The 19,020-nt window shown below is 40.2% G+C and overlaps 1 protein-coding gene across 3 annotated transcripts; it reads left to right on the top strand.

Moving 5' to 3' along the window:
- Positions 1-649: 649 nt before the first annotated feature.
- On the top strand, positions 650-16,523 carry snrpb2 (small nuclear ribonucleoprotein polypeptide B2). Of its 3 annotated transcripts, none has more exons than XM_061987739.2 (7): positions 650-726; positions 4,801-4,872; positions 8,480-8,652; positions 10,791-10,925; positions 10,996-11,031; positions 11,114-11,202; positions 16,238-16,523. In XM_061987739.2, exons 2-7 carry the CDS (start codon positions 4,809-4,811, stop codon positions 16,395-16,397), a joined length of 657 nt encoding a protein of 218 aa, XP_061843723.1. In that variant the 5' UTR covers positions 650-726; positions 4,801-4,808; the 3' UTR covers positions 16,398-16,523. The 3 variants fall into 3 exon arrangements, with proteins under 3 accessions (XP_061843723.1, XP_061843721.1, XP_061843722.1); XM_061987737.2 differs by having other exon boundaries at positions 672-726; positions 4,808-4,872; XM_061987738.2 differs by having other exon boundaries at positions 682-726; positions 4,805-4,872.
- The last annotated feature ends 2,497 nt before the right edge of the window (positions 16,524-19,020 follow it).

The following is a 19,020-nucleotide window of genomic DNA, read 5'->3' as shown; positions in this document are numbered from 1 at the left end:
TTAAAATTAAAAATAAAAATCTATGTGATGACAAATTGAACCGGAAGCAGTATTTTAGCTTTTCTTTTGCGTTTAGCATGTTTTTAGCATAACGGTAACATCTTTGTCCTATTGTCGTTTTTTTTTTAAAAGTGTCATTAAATAGTTGTCTAACTTTTGTTTCAGAAATGAAAATAGAAAAAATGGCCCGAAATTAGTTTTTTGATTTACATTTAAGAATTGGAAATAGAATGAACGGAAGATACACGGGCCTTGAAATACTGCGTCCGGCTCAATTTGTCATCGCACAGATAACCACGCATTGTTGCATTTTGAATGAACATATATTCGATTTTTGTATTTATCTGGCAAAATAAATCGATTATTAGTGAAAACATTACAGCGCGTTTTTTTTTTTTTTTTTTTTTTTTTTACAAAATATTACTGTACATGAAGAAACAGTACCAATGTTTTCATGATATAAACTGGCAACACTGCTGCCAGTTTTTTTTTTTTTTCCTATTACTTTTCCAGTATGTACTCGAAAAAAAAAAAAGTATATATCTGTGAGTGTGTCATTATTTAGTATTGTATTTTATGATACATGTACTGTAATGCATACATCAACAGCTTGTAGTTCATTTCCTGGCCTGCCGGTGGCGGTAAAGAATAAAGCTGTAAGGAAGTACTATTCGAATTTTTCCGGTTAGACTACTTCCGGTTAGACTGCGCGTGAGCACACAAGAGGTGAGTTTTGTCTTTAGGGATTTTTTAATTACGTATTTATTAATCTTCTGACTTTACATTGTAACAAATATAAAGCAGGAGACAGTGTATGCAGTTGAAATGACCTTCTTTGTTGCGCAGATTCTTCAAAAGTCAGTCACTTAGCTTGGAAGCTAGCAATGCTAAGTTTGAATGAAGCACATTGAGACACAATAAATATGATAAACAAGACACAACAAATATGATACATAGCAGTGAATATCATGGACTAAAGTAATACATATGATACATAGCAGTGAATATCATGGACTAAAGTAATAAATATGATACATAGCAGTGAATATCATGTACTAAAGTAATACATATGATACATAGCAGTGAATATCATGGACTAAAGTAATAAATATGATACATAGCAGTGAATATCATGGACTAATGTAATAAATATGATACATAGCAGTGAATATCATGGACTAAAGTAATACATATGATACATAGCAGTGAATATCATGGACCAAAGTAATAAATATGATACATAGCAGTGAATATCATGGACTAAAGTAATACATATGATACATAGCAGTGAATATCATGGACTAAAGTAATGATACATAGCAGTGAATATCATATACTAAATAAATGATACATAGTGAATATCATGTACTAAATAAATGATACATAGCAGTGAATATCATGGACTAAAGTAATGATACTGCATAGCAGTGAATATCATATACTAAATAAATGATACATAGTGAATATCATGTACTAAATAAATGATACATAGCAGTGAATATCATGGACTAAAGTAATGATACTGCATAGCAGTGAATATCATGGACTAAAGTAATGAATATGATACATAGCATCACGTCCATATGTTCTGGTCCTGCTCTAAACTATGTTCCTTTTGGGAGGACATTTTTGACACAATTGGAAAAGCATACGGTCAAAACTTTCCTCCCAACCCATTATCAGCCATTTTTGGCGTATGCCCCGATAACATGTGCCCGGTACCACTAAAACGCGCTGTTGCTTTTACGACCCTGCTGGCCAGGCGATTGATCTTGTTTATTAATTGGAAGCTGGCTCGCCCCCCATCACACGGCCGTTGGATTAGAGAGGTTCTCTACAATCTAAAACTGGAAAAACTTAGGTTTTCGCTAAAGGGCTCGGTTCAAGCATTTGAAAGCTCATGGAGCCCTTTTTTGCTGTATGTCAACTCTCTTGACCTATGCCCAGACGCAGATGAGGAATAATCTCCCTTTTATTTATTAGTATTATTTTATTCTATTTTTTATTTTATTATATATTATTATTATTATTATTATTATATATATATATATATTTTTTTTTATATATATCTGTCTGTCTCTGGCCGCGTATGTGTGTGTGTGTGTGTGTGTGTGTGTGAGAATGTGTCTGTCTTTGTCGTCTTACTTGTTACTTAATTGTGCCATTTGTCCCTCGTTAGTGGGACCTGAGTGGGGTGGTTTGGGTTTTAAGGGAAAGGGTGTGAATCATTTACTGACTTTAAAATTGTACTGTTTTGACTTGCACTTTTTTCTGTCTGTTTGAAAATGCCAATAAAAAAAAGTTGGGAAAAAAAAAAAAATGATACATAGCAGTGAATATCATGGACTAAAGTAATAAATATGATACATAACAGTGAATACCATGTACTAAAGTAATGATACTACATAGCAGTGAATATCATGTACTAAAGTAATAAATATGATACATAGCAGTGAATATCATGGACTAAAGTAATAAATATGATACATAGCAGTGAATATCATGTACTAAAGTAATAATTATGATACATAGCAGTGAATATCATGGACTAAAGCAGTGTTTTTCAACCCCTGTGCAGCGGCACACTAGTGTGCCGTGACAGATTATGTAATTTCACCTAATTGGATTAAAAATATGTTTTGCAAACCAGTAATTATAGTCTGCAAATAATGTGCCATTGTTGAGTGTCTGTGCTGTCTAGAGCTCGGCAGAGTAACCGTGTAATACTCTTCCATGTCAGTAGTGTGTAATACTCTTCCATATCAGTCGTGTGTAATACTCTTCCATATCAGTCGTGTGTAATACTCTTCCATATCAGTAGTGTGTAATACTCTTCCATATCAGTCGTGTGTAATACTCTTCCATATCAGTAGTGTGTAATACTCTTCCATATCAGTAGTGTGTAATACTCTTCCAGATCAGTAGTGTGTAATACTCTTCCATATCAGTAGTGTGTAATACTCTTCCAGATCAGTAGTGTGTAATACTCTTCCAGATCAGTAGTGTGTAATACTCTTCCATATCAGTCGTGTGTAATACTCTTCCATATCAGTCGTGTGTAATACTCTTCCATATCAGTAGGTGGCAGCAGGTAGCTAATTGCTTTGTAGATGTCGGGAAATTGGTTTGTCGTGATCACAATATGCAGGAGGTAAAAAGGTGTCTAACGCTTAAACCAAAAATAAACAAAAGGTGAGTGCCCCTAAGAAAAAGCATTGAAGCTTAGGGATGGCTATGCAGAACAAAACTAAAACTGAACTGGCTGCAAAGTAAACAAAAACAGAATGCTGGACGACAGCAAAGACTTACAACGCGTGGAGCAGACGGCGTCCACAAAGTACATCCGTACATGACATGACAATCAACAATGTCCCCACAAAGAAGCATAGCATCCGCACAACTTAAATAGTCTCGATTGCGAAAACAAAGCAGTTGCGGGGAATAGCGTTCAAGGAAGACCTGAAACTGCTACAGGAAAATGCCAACAAAACAGGAAAAGCCACCAAAATAGGAGCGCAAGACAAGAAGTAAAACACAACACACAGGAGAACACCAAAAAAACTCTAAATAAGTCACGTCGTGATGTGACAGTACACCTACTTTGAGACAAGAGCTATAGTTGGTTATGCTTTAAATTAATATCAAACAATTGCGACAACGACTTTTTATTGTCAATATCGGCTGCTGAGATTTCATTTTTTTATGATTTCTGCCGGTGGTGTGCCTCCGGATTTTTTCAATGAAAAAAATGTGCCTTTGCTCAAAAAAGGTTGAAAAACACTGGACTAAAGTAATATATATGATACATAGCAGTGAATATCATGGACTAAAGTAATAAATATGATACATAGCAGTGAATATCGTGGACTAAAGTAATACATATGATACATAGCAGTGAATATCATGTACTAAAGTAATACATATGATACATAGCAATGAATATCATGTACTAAATAAATGATACATAGCAGTGAATATCATGGACTAAAGTAATAAATATGATACATAGCAGTGAATATCATGTACTAAAGTAATGATACTACATAGCAGTGAATTTCATGTACTAAAGTAATAAATATGATACATAGCAGTGAATATCATGTACTAAATAAATGATACATAGCAGTGAATATCATGGACTAAAGTAATAAATATGATACATATCAGTGAATATCATGGACTAAAGTAATAAATATGATACATAGCAGTGAATATCATGTACTAAATAAATGATACATAGCAGTGAATATCATGGACTAAAGTAATAAATATGATACATAGCAGTGAATATCATGGACTAAAGTAATAAATATGATACATAGCAGTGAATATCATGGACTAAAGTAATAAATATGATACATAGCAGTGAATATCATGGACTAAAGTAATAAATATGATACATAGCAAGCAGTGAATATCATGGACTAAAGTAATAAATATGATACATAGCAGTGAATATCATGGACTAAAGTAATACATATGATACATAGCAAGCAGTGAATATCATGGACTAAAGTAATAAATATGATACATAGCAGTGAATATCATGTCCTAAAGTTCAACCTAGACTTGATCATGTGGGAATTTATCAAGATATCTTATTAATATTAGCTTTAGTGGCATAAGCGTGTCTCTTGTGAGGTGATCAATGTGCCCAGAAACGTAACTATTCATCAATTATTTATTAAAGATGGTCATTATAAATATACATGCAGTCAGTATCATCTGCATTGCAGTTAAGTCTTTGAATGTTCATATTTCCTAATATGTAATTAATGTGTGTGTGTGTGACGTGTTGAGAGAGCAGCATGGACATCAGACCAAACCACACCATCTACATCAACAACATCAATGACAACGTTAAGAAGGAAGGTAAGTCTTTCTCTTCAAATTTACTTTACATTGCATTAGATGTACATTACATGACATTAGACGTACATTACATTAAGGCTGAAACGACGCGTCGACGTAGTCGACTTCATCGGTTACGTAAATACGTCGACGCCATTTTTATGCTTTGACGCGTCGCATATTTACGTCACACTGCCGTCATGGCGGAGCGCAAAGCAGATGATGCGAGCGGTGCGAGCGAGGGAAAAAAAGCACGCCAAAAGTCGTCAAAAGTGTGGGAGTATTTCAATAAACGGCCTAATAATGTTGTAGCGGTGAACAGCTGTCTCGTCAGCTGACGTGCGAGCTCGCAACCGTGGCTGTTTAGCAACCAGCCAAACCCCACTTAAGAAAATTATATTTTATCTTAGAGCACATCCGCATCCCTATTCACCTAGGCAACCCCAGGAAATGTATATAATTCGGCATTATTTCGGCCAGTCGGCTTATAAAATCAGAGTCGATCAGTTTACGTTCACGCGCAGGTATAACGCGGCGCGCTCCTGTCTCATCTGCTGGTGCGCGAGCCCAGTAATTAGACAGCTTTGTCAAATCAAGGAGTACAAAAGACGCCAGCGCAGAGTGGAAAAAGGTTTAGTTCATTACAGATAACCCAGAGTTGTGCCAAAAGTATGTAAGATTTAATATTTCTCTTCGCGGGTGTGGCGCACTTGTTGCGCTGGTGAGATTGGGGTGGAGGGGTTGTGTGCATGTAGCGTGCTTAGTCTGGAGGCTAAATACACACAGTGTGTTATGTAACTGTTGTTTAGTGTTGATATTCTTTGCTTAGTTTGATACATGTTGGAGCAGTTTGCTTCATCAGGAGGGTGAAGTCGCTCAATTTAAAGTGTTGGATTTAACTGTGTTGGTGAGGGCGTAGAAAAAGGGGCATTTTTCTACCAGTAGACAGCGTTTAAGATTGAGTGTTTCACTGCTAAATTAATAATATATTTATATTGAATATGGATTTTAAATATGTATCTAAATAGTTGGTTAATTGGTTAGGTATTTATGTATTTGCATATTGGGTTTTCTGTTGCATTTATCTATTGTGTTTCTGGGTTTAAATGTATATTATATGTATCTTGGTGCATTTATGTTGAGACAATTTATTTAAAATCTGTTTTAACTTAAAGGGAAAAGATGTGTCCATTTTCTTGCACTTGTTTAATGGTTAAGAGTTTGATAGCCTAATTAATAATTGTAAATTATGGGATTGATAATTGATTGATTTTTTACAGCATGTTAATCTTGTGGTGTTTTGTCCTTAAAGGTTTTTCACCTACTAAAGAAGCTAAAGACTACTAAAGACAGCTAATGCCAGCTAATGACAGCTAAAGAAACTAAAGTCTATTAACACTGCTAAAGACTGCTAAAAAGACTAAAGAAGAAAAAAGAAGCTGTTTCTTCGTTGGAAAAACTGTTGCAAACTTAAGGAAAATAAAAGGAAAAAGTAACTACGGTCTGGTCTTTTGAGTGAAATCCAGAAGCCACATTCAGCATTGGTACATCCCTTCAAGTGTGGGATAAGCACAGCGAAAAAAGCAAAACACTTGACAGTTGTTGTATGCACACTGTGTCGAGCGGAAATGGCCTATCATAGCAGCACAACGGCTATGAACGAACATTTGAAAAGAAAACACCCGACAGCGTTCTTGCCATCACCATCAACTAGTCAATCGTCCGCGTGAGTATACGTTGTCATCATTACACAAAATCATGAATGTGTCATTTGTATCTGCGTTGTAAATTCATAGACTAAAACACTGTTTCGCTCTGAGAGGCGCGTTTGGCGTGCCTGTTCAGTGTTTACAAAGACGCCCTCCTCTTTAACGCTAACGTTAATTAGTTGTGCAAATACCTTTTACAACATTAACAGTTACATATACTATGTACAAACCAACAATTAACTTTCACTTTAATCATACTATCATTGTTGTGTTATTAAGCAAAATAAGCAATACTTTTACTTTTGTTGAAATGTTTACACTGTTACAGAATATTTCGTTTTGCACTTTTTTGTATTGGATGTTTATCTTTATTTTTGCACATTTTAAAGCAATATAAGCAATACTTTTACTTTAGAAATGCTTATACTATTGCAGAATATTAAGATTTGCACTGGATGTTTACTTTTATATTTGCACATTAAAAAGCAAATAAGCTACTTTTAATTTTGTTAAATGTTAAAAGTTTTAAATGTTTACATTGTTACAGAATATTTTGTCATGTTGTTGTCAATGTTGACTGAGTGGCCATACTTTTTTTTTGTAAATAAAAGTCATGCCTTTTGAAAAAACTGGCCAACATTTATTTTTTCATCTTCATTTTAAATAAAATAAAAAAATCGGTAAGAGGAAAAATAATCTATAGATTAATCGAAAAAAATAATCTATAGATTAACCGATTAATCGAAAAAATAATCTATAGATTAATCGATAGAAAAATAATCGTTAGCTGCAGCCTTACATTACATTACATTACATTACATTAGATATACAAAAGCCAAAAGCAGTGAAGTTGTCACGTTGTGTAAATGGTAAATAAAAAGAGAATACAACAAATCCTTTTCAACTTATATTCACTTGAATAGACTGCAAAGACAAGATATTTCATGTTCACACTGAGAAACTTTTTTTTTTTTGCAGATAATCATGAATTTAGAATTTAATGCCAGCAACACATTTCAAAAAAGTTGTCAGAGGGGCATTTTTACCAGTGTGTTACATGGCCTTTCCTTTAACCAAAACTCAGTAAAGGTTTGGGAACTGAGGAGACACATTTTTGAAGTGGAATTCTTTCCCATTCTTGCTTGATGTACAATTTAAGTTGTTCAACAGTCTCCCTTCTCATATTTTAGCCTTCATATTTTCAATGAGAGACAGTTCTGGACTACAGGCAGGCCAGTCTAGTACCCGCACTCTTTTACTAGGAAGCCACGCTGTTGTAACACGTGGCTTGGCATTATCTTGCTGAAATAAGCAGGGGCGTCCATGATAACGTTGCTTGGATGGCAACGTATGTTGCTCCAAAACCTGTATGTACCTTTCAGCATTAATGGGGCCTTCACAGATGTGTAAATTACCCATGCCTTGGGCACTAATACACCCCCATACCATCACACATGCTGGCTTTTACACTTTGAGCCTAGAAAAATCCGGATGGTTCTTTTCCTCTTTGGTCCGGAGGATTAGCTATACATTACATTACATTACTTTCCATTACATTACAATTCATTAAATTTACATTATATTAGATTACTTTACATAATGTTAGATTACTTAACATTACATTAGATTACCTTACATTTAATCAATTTTATATTACATTTCCTTAGGTATACGTTACATTAGATTACATTAGATTACATTACATTAGTTATACATTACAATAGATTAGATTAAATTAGAATTCAATATACATTACATTACAATAGATTATATTAGACTAGAATACATTGGATTATATTACAGTAGATTACATTAGAATATGTTAAATACATTACATTAGATTACATGATTACATTGGATGACATCAGATCAGATGGCGGTGATGAGGCGTGGCTTAGTGACGGCGTGTTGTCCCGCAGAGTTGAAGCGTTCGCTGTACGCGCTCTTCTCGCAGTTTGGTCAGATCGTGGAGATCGTGGCCATGAAGACCATGAAGATGAGAGGTCAGGCCTTTGTGGTCTTTAAGGAGCTCACTGCTGCCACCAACGCACTGCGCCAGCTGCAAGGTTTCCCCTTCTACAACAAGCCCATGGTACGTCTTTCTCACCTGGTCTTAATGTCCTGCTCACCTTCTTTCTCACCTAGTCTTAATGTCCTGCTCACCTTCTTTCTCACCTGGTCTTAATGTCCTGCTCACCTTCTTTCTCACCTGGTCTTAATGTCCTGCTCACCTTCTTTCTCACCTGGTCTTAATGTCCTGCTCACCTTCTTTCTCACCTGGTCTTAATGTCGTGCTCACCTTCTTTCTCACCTGGTCTTAATGTCCCGCTCACCTTCTTTCTCACCTGGTCTTAATGTCGTGCTCACCTTCTTTCTCACCTGGTCTTAATATCCTGCTCACCTTCTTTCTCACCTGGTCTTAATATCCTGCTCACCTTCTTTCTCACCTGGTCTTAATATCCTGCTCACCTTCTTACTCACCTGGTCTTAATATCCTGCTCACCTTCTTTCTCACCTGGTCTTAATGTCCTGCTCACCTTCTTTCTCACCTGGTCTTAATGTCCTGCTCACCTTCTTTCTCACCTGGTCTTAATGTCCTGCTCACCTTCTTTCTCACCTGGTCTTAATGTCCTGCTCACCTTCTTTCTCACCTAGTCTTAATGTCGTGCTCACCTTCTTTCTCACCTGGTCTTAATGTCCCGCTCACCTTCTTTCTCACCTGGTCTTAATGTCCTGCTCACCTTCTTTCTCACCTGGTCTTAATGTCCTGCTCACCTTCTTTCGCACCTTGTCTTAATGTCCTGCTCACCTTCTTTCTCACCTGGTCTCAATGTCCTGCTCACCTTCTTTCTCACCTGGTCTTAATATCCTGCTCACCTTCTTTCTCACCTGGTCTTAATATCCTGCTCACCTTCTTTCTCACCTGGTCTTAATGTCCTGCTCACCTTCTTTCTCACCTGGTCTTAATGTCCTGCTCACCTTCTTTCTCACCTGGTCTTAATGTCCTGCTCACCTTCTTTCTCACCTGGTCTCTATGTCCTGCTCACCTTCTTTCTCACCTGGTCTTAATATCCTGCTCACCTTCTTTCTCACCTGGTCTTAATGTCCTGCTCACCTTCTTTCTCACCTGGTCTTAATGTCCTGCTCACCTTCTTTCTCACCTGGTCTTAATGTCCTGCTCACCTTCTTTCTCACCTGGTCTTAATGTCCTGCTCACCTTCTTTCTCACCTGGTCTTAATGTCCTGCTCACCTTCTTTCTCACCTGGTCTTAATGTCCTGCTCACCTTCTTTCTCACCTGGTCTTAATGTCGTGCTCACCTTCTTTCTCACCTGGTCTTAATATCCTGCTCACCTTCTTTCTCACCTGGTCTTAATATCCTGCTCACCTTCTTTCTCACCTGGTCTTAATATCCTGCTCACCTTCTTACTCACCTGGTCTTAATATCCTGCTCACCTTCTTTCTCACCTGGTCTTAATGTCCTGCTCACCTTCTTTCTCACCTGGTCTTAATGTCCTGCTCACCTTCTTTCTCACCTGGTCTTAATGTCCTGCTCACCTTCTTTCTCACCTAGTCTTAATGTCGTGCTCACCTTCTTTCTCACCTGGTCTTAATGTCCCGCTCACCTTCTTTCTCACCTGGTCTTAATGTCCTGCTCACCTTCTTTCTCACCTGGTCTTAATGTCGTGCTCACCTTCTTTCTCACCTAGTCTTAATGTCGTGCTCACCTTCTTTCTCACCTGGTTTTAATATCCTGCTCACCTTCTTTCTCACCTGGTCTTAATGTCCTGCTCACCTTCTTTCTCACCTGGTCTTAATATCCTGCTCACCTTCTTTCTCACCTGGTCTTAATATCCTGCTCACCATCTTTCTCACCTGGTCTTAATGTCCTGCTCACCTTCTTTCTCACCTGGTCTTAATGTCCTGCTCACCTTCTTTCTCACCTGGTCTTAATATCCTGCTCACCTTCTTTCTCACCTGGTCTTAATGTCCTGCTCACCTTCTTTCGCACCTTGTCTTAATGTCCTGCTCACCTTCTTTCTCACCTGGTCTCAATGTCCTGCTCACCTTCTTTCTCACCTGGTCTTAATGTCCTGCTCACCTTCTTTCTCACCTGGTCTTAATGTCCTGCTCACCTTCTTTCTCACCTGGTCTCTATGTCCTGCTCACCTTCTTTCTCACCTGGTCTTAATGTTGTTCTCACCTGGTCCTGATGTCGTGCTCGCCGCAGAGGATCCAGTACGCCAAGACGGACTCTGACGTCATCACCAAGGGCAAAGGTGCTCACGGCGATCGAGACCGGAAGAAGGACAAGAAGAAGAAGCCTCAAGAGCCGGCAGCCAACGCCGCCAAGAAAAGCGCCTTGGTGAGCTACTTCCTGTTGTCGCCTCGTTCACTTCCTGTTGTGATGCTAATGTCGGCTGTGTCGTGTTCAGGTGCCGGTGACTCCCATGCTCATGCCAGCGCTGCAGGTTGGTTGCCATGCTAGCTTAGCGTCATGATAGCATGAGGTCAAAGGTTGCTGACACTAACCCCTCACTGATGATGTCACAGGTTCCTGACAACCCGCCAAACTACATCCTGTTCCTTAGCAACCTGCCTGAGGAGACCAACGAAATGATGCTCTCCATGCTCTTCAACCAGTACGTCTTCTTGCTCTCTGTCGTCTTGCATCCCATGTGTGGTCTTACAGCCCGTGTGTCGTCTTACATCCCGTGTGTCGTCTTACATCCCGCATGTCTTCTTACATCCCGTGTGTCGTCTTACATCCCGCGTGTCGTCTTACATCCCGCGTGTCGTCTTACATCCCGCGTGTCGTCTTACATCCCGCGTGTCGTCTTACATCCCGCATGTCTTCTTACATCCCGTGTGTCGTCTTACATTCCGCATGTCTTCTTACATCCCGCGTGTGGTCTTACATCCCGCGTGTCGTCTTACATCCCGCGTGTCGTCTTACATCCCGCATGTCGTCTTACATCCCGCGTGTCGTCTTACATCCCGCGTGTCGTCATACGTGTGTGGTCTGACATCCCGTGTGTGGTCTTACATCCCATGTGTCGTCTTACATCCCGCGTGTCGTCTTACGTGTGTGGTCTTACATCCCGTGTGTCGTATTACATCCCGTGTGTCGTTTTACGTGTGTGGTCTTACATCCCGTGTGTGGTCTTACATCCCGTGTGTCGTCTTACATCCCGCATGTCGTCTTACATCCCGCGTGTCGTCTTACGTGTGTGGTCTTACATCCCGTGTGTCGTCTTACATCCCGCATGTCTTCTTACATCCCGCGTGTGGTCTTACATCCCGTGTGTCGTCTTACATCCCGCATGTCGTCTTACATCCCGCGTGTCGTCTTACGTGTGTGGTCTTACGTCCCGTGTGTCGTCTTACATCCCGCATGTCTTCTTACATCCCGCGTGTGGTCTTACATCCCGCGTGTCGTCTTAGATCCCACGTGTCGTCTTACATCCCGCATGTCGTCTTACATCCCGCGTGTCGTCTTACGTGTGTGGTCTTACATCCCGTGTGTGGTCTTACATCCCATGTGTGGTCTTACATCCCGTGTGTCGTCTTGCATCCCGCGTATCATCTTACATCCAGTGTGTCGTCTTACATCCCGTGTGTCGTCTTACATCATCTTACATCCAGTGTGTCGTCTTACATCCCGTGTGTGGTCTTACATCATCTTACATCCAGTGTGTCATCTTACATCCCGTGTGTCTTACATCCCGTGTGTCGTCTTACATCATCTTACATCCAGTGTGTCGTCTTACATCCCGTGTGTCGTCTTACATCATCTTACATCCAGTGTGTCCTCTTACATCTCGTGTGTCTTACATCCCGTGTGTCGTCTTACACCATCTTACATCCAGTGTGTCGTCTTACATCATCTTACATCCAGTGTATCATCTTACATCCCGTGTGTCGTCTTACATCATCTTACATCCAGTGTATCATCTTACATCCCGTGTGTCGTCTTACATCATCTTACATCAAGTGTGTGGTCTTACATCCCATGTGTCGTCTTACATCCCGTGTGTCGTCTTACATCCCGCATGTCGTCTTACATCCCGCGTGTCATCTTACGTGTGTGTGGTCTTACATCCCGTGTGTCGTCTTACATCCCGCATGTCTTCTTACATCCCGCGTGTGGTCTTACATCCCGCGTGTCGTCTTAGATCCCGCGTGTCGTCTTACATCCCGCATGTCGTCTTACATCCCGCGTGTCTTACGTGTGTGGTCTTACATCCCGCGTGTGGTCTTACATCCCGTGTGTCGTCTTACATCCCGCATGTCGTCTTACGTGTGTGGTCTTACATCCCGTGTGTCGTCTTTTATCCCGCATGTCTTCTTACATCCCGCGTGTGGTCTTACATCCTGCGTGTCGTCTTAGATCCCACGTGTCGTCTTACATCCCGCATGTCGTCTTACATCCCGCGTGTCGTCTTACGTGTGTGGTCTTTCATCCCGTGTGTCGTCTTACATCCCATGTGTCGTCTTACATCCCATGTGTCGTCTTACATTCCGTGTGTCGTCTTGCATCCCGCGTATCGTCTTACATCATCTTACATCCAGTGTGTCATCTTACATCCCGTGTGTCGTCTTACATCCCGTGTGTCGTCTTACATCATCTTAAATCCAGTGTGTCGTCTTACATCCCGTGTGTCGTCTTACATCATCTTACATCCAGTGTGTCGTCTTACATCCCGTGTGTCGTCTTACATCATCTTAAATCCAGTGTGTCGTCTTACATCCCGCGTATTGTCTTACATCATCTTACATCCAGTGTGTCGTCTTACATCCCGTGTGTCGTCTTACATCATCTTAAATCCAGTGTGTCGTCTTACATCCCGTGTGTCGTCTTACATCATCTTACATCCAGTGTGTCATCTTACATCCCGTGTGTCGTCTTACATCATCTTACATCCAGTGTGTCGTCTTACATCATCTTACATCCAGTGTATCATCTTACATCCCGTGTGTCGTCTTACATCGTCTTACATCAAGTGTGTCGTCTTACATCCCATGTGTCGTCTTACATCCCGTGTGTCGTCTTACATCCCGCGTGTTGTCTTACATCCCGCGTGTCGTCTTACATCCCGCATGTCTTCTTACATCCCGTGTGTTGTCTTACATCCCGCGTGTCGTCTTAGATCCCGCATGTCGTCTTACATCCCGCATGTCGTCTTACATCCCGCGTGTCGTCTTACGTGTGTGGTCTTACATCCCGTGTGTGGTCTTACATCCCGTGTGTCGTCTTACATCATCTTAAATCCAGTGTGTCGTCTTACATCCCGTGTATTGTCTTACATCATCTTACATCCAGTGTGTCGTCTTACATCCCGTGTGTCGTCTTACATCATCTTAAATCCAGTGTGTCGTCTTACATCCCGTGTGTCGTCTTACATCATCTTACATCCAGTGTGTCATCTTACATCCCGTGTGTCGTCTTACATCATCTTACATCCAGTGTGTCGTCTTACATCATCTTACATCCAGTGTATCATCTTACATCCCGTGTGTCGTCTTACATCGTCTTACATCAAGTGTGTCGTCTTACATCCCATGTGTCGTCTTACATCCCGTGTGTCGTCTTACATCCCGCGTGTTGTCTTACATCCCGCGTGTCGTCTTACATCCCGCATGTCTTCTTACATCCCGTGTGTGGTCTTACATCCCGCGTGTCGTCTTAGATCCCGCATGTCGTCTTACATCCCGCATGTCGTCTTACATCCCGCGTGTCGTCTTACGTGTGTGGTCTTACATCCCGTGTGTGGTCTTACATCCCGTGTGTCGTCTTACATCATCTTACATCAAGTGTGTGGTCTTACATACCATGTGTCGTCTTACATCATCTTACATCCAGTGTATCATCTTACATCCCGCGTGTCGTCTTACATCCCGCGTGTCGTCTTACGTCCCGTGTGTCGTCTTACAAACCCCGTTTCCATATGAGTTGGGAAATTGTGTTAGATGTAAATATAAACGGAATACAATGATTTGCAAATCCTTTTCAAGCCATATTCAATTGAATATGCTACAAAGACAACATATTTGATGTTCAAACTGATAAACATTTTTTATTTTGCAAATAATCATTAACTTTATAATTTGATGCCAGCAACACGTGACAAAGAAGTTGGGAAAGGTGGCAATAAATACTGATAAAGTTGAGGAATGCTCATCAAAGACTTATTTGGAACATCCCACAGGTGTGCAGGCTAATTGGGAACAGGTGGGTGCCATGATTGGGTATAAAAACAGCTTCCCAAAAAATGCTCAGTCTTTCACAAGAAAGGATGGGGCGAGGTACACCCCTTTGTCCACAACTGCGTGAGCAAATAGTCAAACAGTTTAAGAACAATGTTTCTCAAAGTGCCATTGCAAGAAATTGAGGGATTTCAACATCTACGGTCCATAATATCATCAAAAGGTTCAGAGAATCTGGAGAAATCACTCCACGTAAGCGGCATGGCCGGAAACCAACATTGAATGACCGTGACCTTCGATCCCTCAGACGGCACTGTATCAAAAACCGACATCAATCTCTAAAGGATATCACCACATGGGCTCAGGAACACTTCAGAAAACCACTGTCACTAAATACAGTTGGTCGCTACATCTGTAAGTGCAAGTTAAAGCTCTACTATGCAAAGCCAAAGCCATTTATCAACAACATCCAGAAACGCCGCCGGCTTCTCTGGGCCCGAGATCATCTAAGATGGACTCATGCAAAGTGGAAAAGTGTTCTGTGGTCTGACGAGTCCACATTTCAAATTGTTTTTGGAAATATTCGACATTGTGTCATCCGGACCAAAGGGGAAGCAAACCATCCAGACTGTTATCGATGCAAAGTGTAAAAGCCAGCATGTGTGATGGTATGGGGGTGCATTAGTGCCCAAGGCATGGGTAACTTACACATCTGTGAAGGCATCATTAATGCTGAAAGGTACATACAGGTTTTAGAGCAACATATGTTGCCATCCAAGCAACGTTATCATGGACACCCCTGCTTATTTCAGCAAGACAATGCCAAGCCACATTCAGCATGTGTTACATCAATGTGGCTTCGTAAAAAAAGAGTGCGGGTACTTTCCTGGCCCGCCTGCAGTCCAGACCTGTCTCCCATTGAAAATGTGTGGCGCATTATGAAGCGGAGACCCCGGAATGATGAATGACTGAAGCTCTACATAAAACAAGAATGGGAAAGAATTCCACTTTCAAAGCTTCAACAATTAGTTTTTTCAGTTCCCAAATGTTTATTGAGTGTTGTTAAAAGGAAAGGCCATGTAACACAGTGGTGAACATGTCCTTTCCCAACTACTTTGGCACGTGTTGCAGCCATGAAATTCTAAGTTAATTATTATTTGCAAAAAAAAAATAAAGTTTATGAGTTTGAACATCAAATATGTTGTCTTTGTAGCATATTCAACTGAATATGGCTTGAAAAGGATTTGCAAATCATTGTATTCCGTTTATATTTACATCTAACACAATTTCCCAACTCATATGGAAACGGGGTTTGTACATCCCGTGTGTTACATTGTGCGTTGTGTTGTGTTATGCTATATTGTGTGTTACATTTTGTGTTGTTACATCATGTTTTACATTGTGTATTTGTGCATCATGTTAAATGGTGTGTTACACTGTGTGTGTTGTTACACTGTGTGTGTGTGTCAGGTTTCCAGGCTTCAAAGAAGTGCGTCTGGTGCCTGGCAAACACGACATAGCGTTTGTGGAGTTTGATGGCGACATGCAGGCGGGCGTGGCCAAAGACGCGCTGCAGGGCTTCAGGATCACGGCCACGTGCGCCATGAAGATCACCTTCGCCAAGAAATAGACGGCCATTTTGGAGCGCCAAGAGACTCTCACACATTGTAGATGTCACTTTTGTACTTTTTCTTGTTTGTTTCCTCCCCTTCATAAAACCCTCCTTCTGTGTTGTAATAAAGAAGACTTTCACACAGTGGTGCTGGTCATGTGACCATTTATTGACAGGAAGTACAATTCAACTGATCATTTCTTTGAAGTAATTAAAATATCCATTTATTGAAAGTAAATACAATTCAATTGGATTATTAGACGTCAAAAAAAAAAAGTATTGATCTTAAACAATTATTGAAAGTTTAAAAAAATAGTAAAAGTGAATTAAATACCTGGTATATACGCGGTATAAAATAAGATGGAATATTTATTAAAAGTAACAAAAATATAACAACTGGATTATTTATTGAAAGTGAATACAATTACCGTATTTTCCGCACCATAAGGCGCCCTGGGTTATAAGCCGCGCCTTCAATGAACGGCATATTTCAAAACTTTGTCCACCTATAAGCCGCCCCGTGTTGTAAGCCGCATCTAACTGCGCTAAAGGAATGTCAAAAAAACAGTCAAATAGGTCAGTCAAACTTTAATAATATATTAAAACCAGCGTGATGTGGGCGCGCATGGAATCGTATATCAACATGGACTTAAACTTAAACTTACCTTAACCACTCGCTCATCTTTTCTTCATCCATCCCTTAGAGTTAGCTTTTATGATGACGCCGGCTGGAAAGGTCTCTTTTGGCAAGGTCTTCCTTTTGAATATCACCATGGGTGGAAGTTTCTGGCCATTAGCATGGCAAGCTAGAACCACAGTGAAGGATGACTTCTCATTCCCTGTGGTGCGAATATTCACCGTACGTGCTCCCGTTGTATCCACAGTGCGGTTCACAGGAATATCAGTTGCTGTGAAATAGTAATCCGTGTGCGGATGGAGAGATTGCGTCTTTTCATGAACCGGATCCCTGTCGCTTAGTAGGAGCCATTTTGTGGTCTTTACAGATGTAAACACACAAAGGAAATGAAACGTACGGTAATATCCACGCGCTTTTTCTTCTTCTACGCGGGCGGGTGGTTGCTTACAGTAGAAGAAGAAGCGCTTCCTGTTCTATGGGGGCGAGTGCTTACCTTGGCGGTTGCTTGCGTGGAAAAAGAAGCGCTTCCTGTTCTACCGGGAAAAAAGATGGCGGCTGTTTACCGTAGTTACGAGACCGAAACTTTATGAAAATGAATCTTAATATTAATCCATATATAAAGCGCACCGGGTTATAAGGCGCACTGTCAGCTTTTGAGTAAATTTGTGGTTTTTAGGTGCGCCTTATAAGGTGCGGAAAATACGGTAAATTGATTATCAGATGTAAAAACATATTTATTGATAGTAAAAAACGATTATTTAAAGTTTTTTAAAATATATTTGGTATTTATTTTCTTCAGTCAGTGGTCAACAAAATAAACAGTTTTACATAAACAAACTGTTGTACATTCATAAATTAAAAATGTTGCAGACCGAAAGGGTTCAGGCTGAAGTTGAACACTTATTGCGTCTAACCCTATAAACCAAGTCAAATACAAGATGAGCTTCCAAAAATTATGACATTTCCTTTTCACAACATATTAATAATAATAAATGCACATTGTACACAACATAAACACTCTTCAATTATATACACAGTAAAGGCATGTGAAATATCCTTGTACACGTGTTAGTTAAACATTTGCACCAATTATATACTATATACAAACAATATTGAAAGAGCAATGAAATGATTGGATCATTTATCTAGAAAAATGGTTTATTTGCCGTAAAAAATATGAAATATTTATAAAAACAAAAATAGAAATGTGTTGAACAAAACTGGGTTATTTATTGGAAGTGTATACAAATAAATAGATTATTAGACATAAAAAAAAGATTATTAAAAGTAAGAATAAAATGGAATATTTAATGAAAATAATTTATAGAACATAGATTATTTATGTGATTATTTACCTATAATGTATTTATTGAAAGTAAAAAAAACAGTTATACTGTAGAGTATTTATTTATAGAAATGAACAAATTTAAACTATTCAACGTAAAAAACGATTTATTGAAAGATTTTTTTTTTCTTTCAGTTTTTGGTCACTTGATTATGAGACCTCCGTGCGCGCATGCGTGTTCGCGTTCATGATACCTCCCCCCTCCCCCCCTCTCCCCCCGCTCTACACCACCGTGCGCGCTCTTGCTGCGCGTGGTGTCGCGCACGCGCGCACGATGAAGAATATCCTGCCGGACGTCAAGAAGCGCTTGGAAGAGTGGAGCATCTCCGCCATGTTGACGATCTTTGTGGTCTCCTGATTACTTCTGTTGACTTCCTACCTGGCAGGTAACTTCTTCTTTCCGTACACTTCATTAGGTACACCGTCCCGCGCGATAATGCGCTGAAGACTATGGAAGATTGTGTGCGTGTGTGTGTGTGTGTGTGTGGACGTGCTCAGTGCGCGCACACAGTAAAAGTGACGTCACAGCCGACGTGTGACATTCCACAGGTGTTGTCTAAAAGTGTGGAGTGGGTGACAACACGCGGCTGTTGCCCAGCGACTTCATCAACAACAACATGACAATTAACTCAATGTCGGTGTGTGTGTGTGTGCGTGTG

This window comes from Nerophis lumbriciformis, linkage group LG27, assembly GCF_033978685.3.
Source record: "Nerophis lumbriciformis linkage group LG27, RoL_Nlum_v2.1, whole genome shotgun sequence".
NCBI lineage: Eukaryota > Metazoa > Chordata > Actinopteri > Syngnathiformes > Syngnathidae > Nerophis > Nerophis lumbriciformis.
The sequence above is the reverse complement of the archived record's forward strand: the minus strand, read 5'-3'. Positions and strand labels throughout refer to the sequence as shown.

What these genes read in the sequence shown, in the direction of transcription:
- snrpb2 (XM_061987739.2), top strand. Translation starts at nt 4,809, where the DNA reads ATGGACATCAGACCAAACCACACCATCTACATCAACAACATCAATGAC. An exon ending in CCTTCTACAACAAGCCCATG is followed by an intron (nt 8,653 to 10,790) that starts GTACGTCTTTCT and finishes TGCTCGCCGCAG; the next exon opens with AGGATCCAGTACGCCAAGAC. An exon ending in CCGCCAAGAAAAGCGCCTTG is followed by an intron (nt 10,926 to 10,995) that starts GTGAGCTACTTC and finishes TGTCGTGTTCAG; the next exon opens with GTGCCGGTGACTCCCATGCT.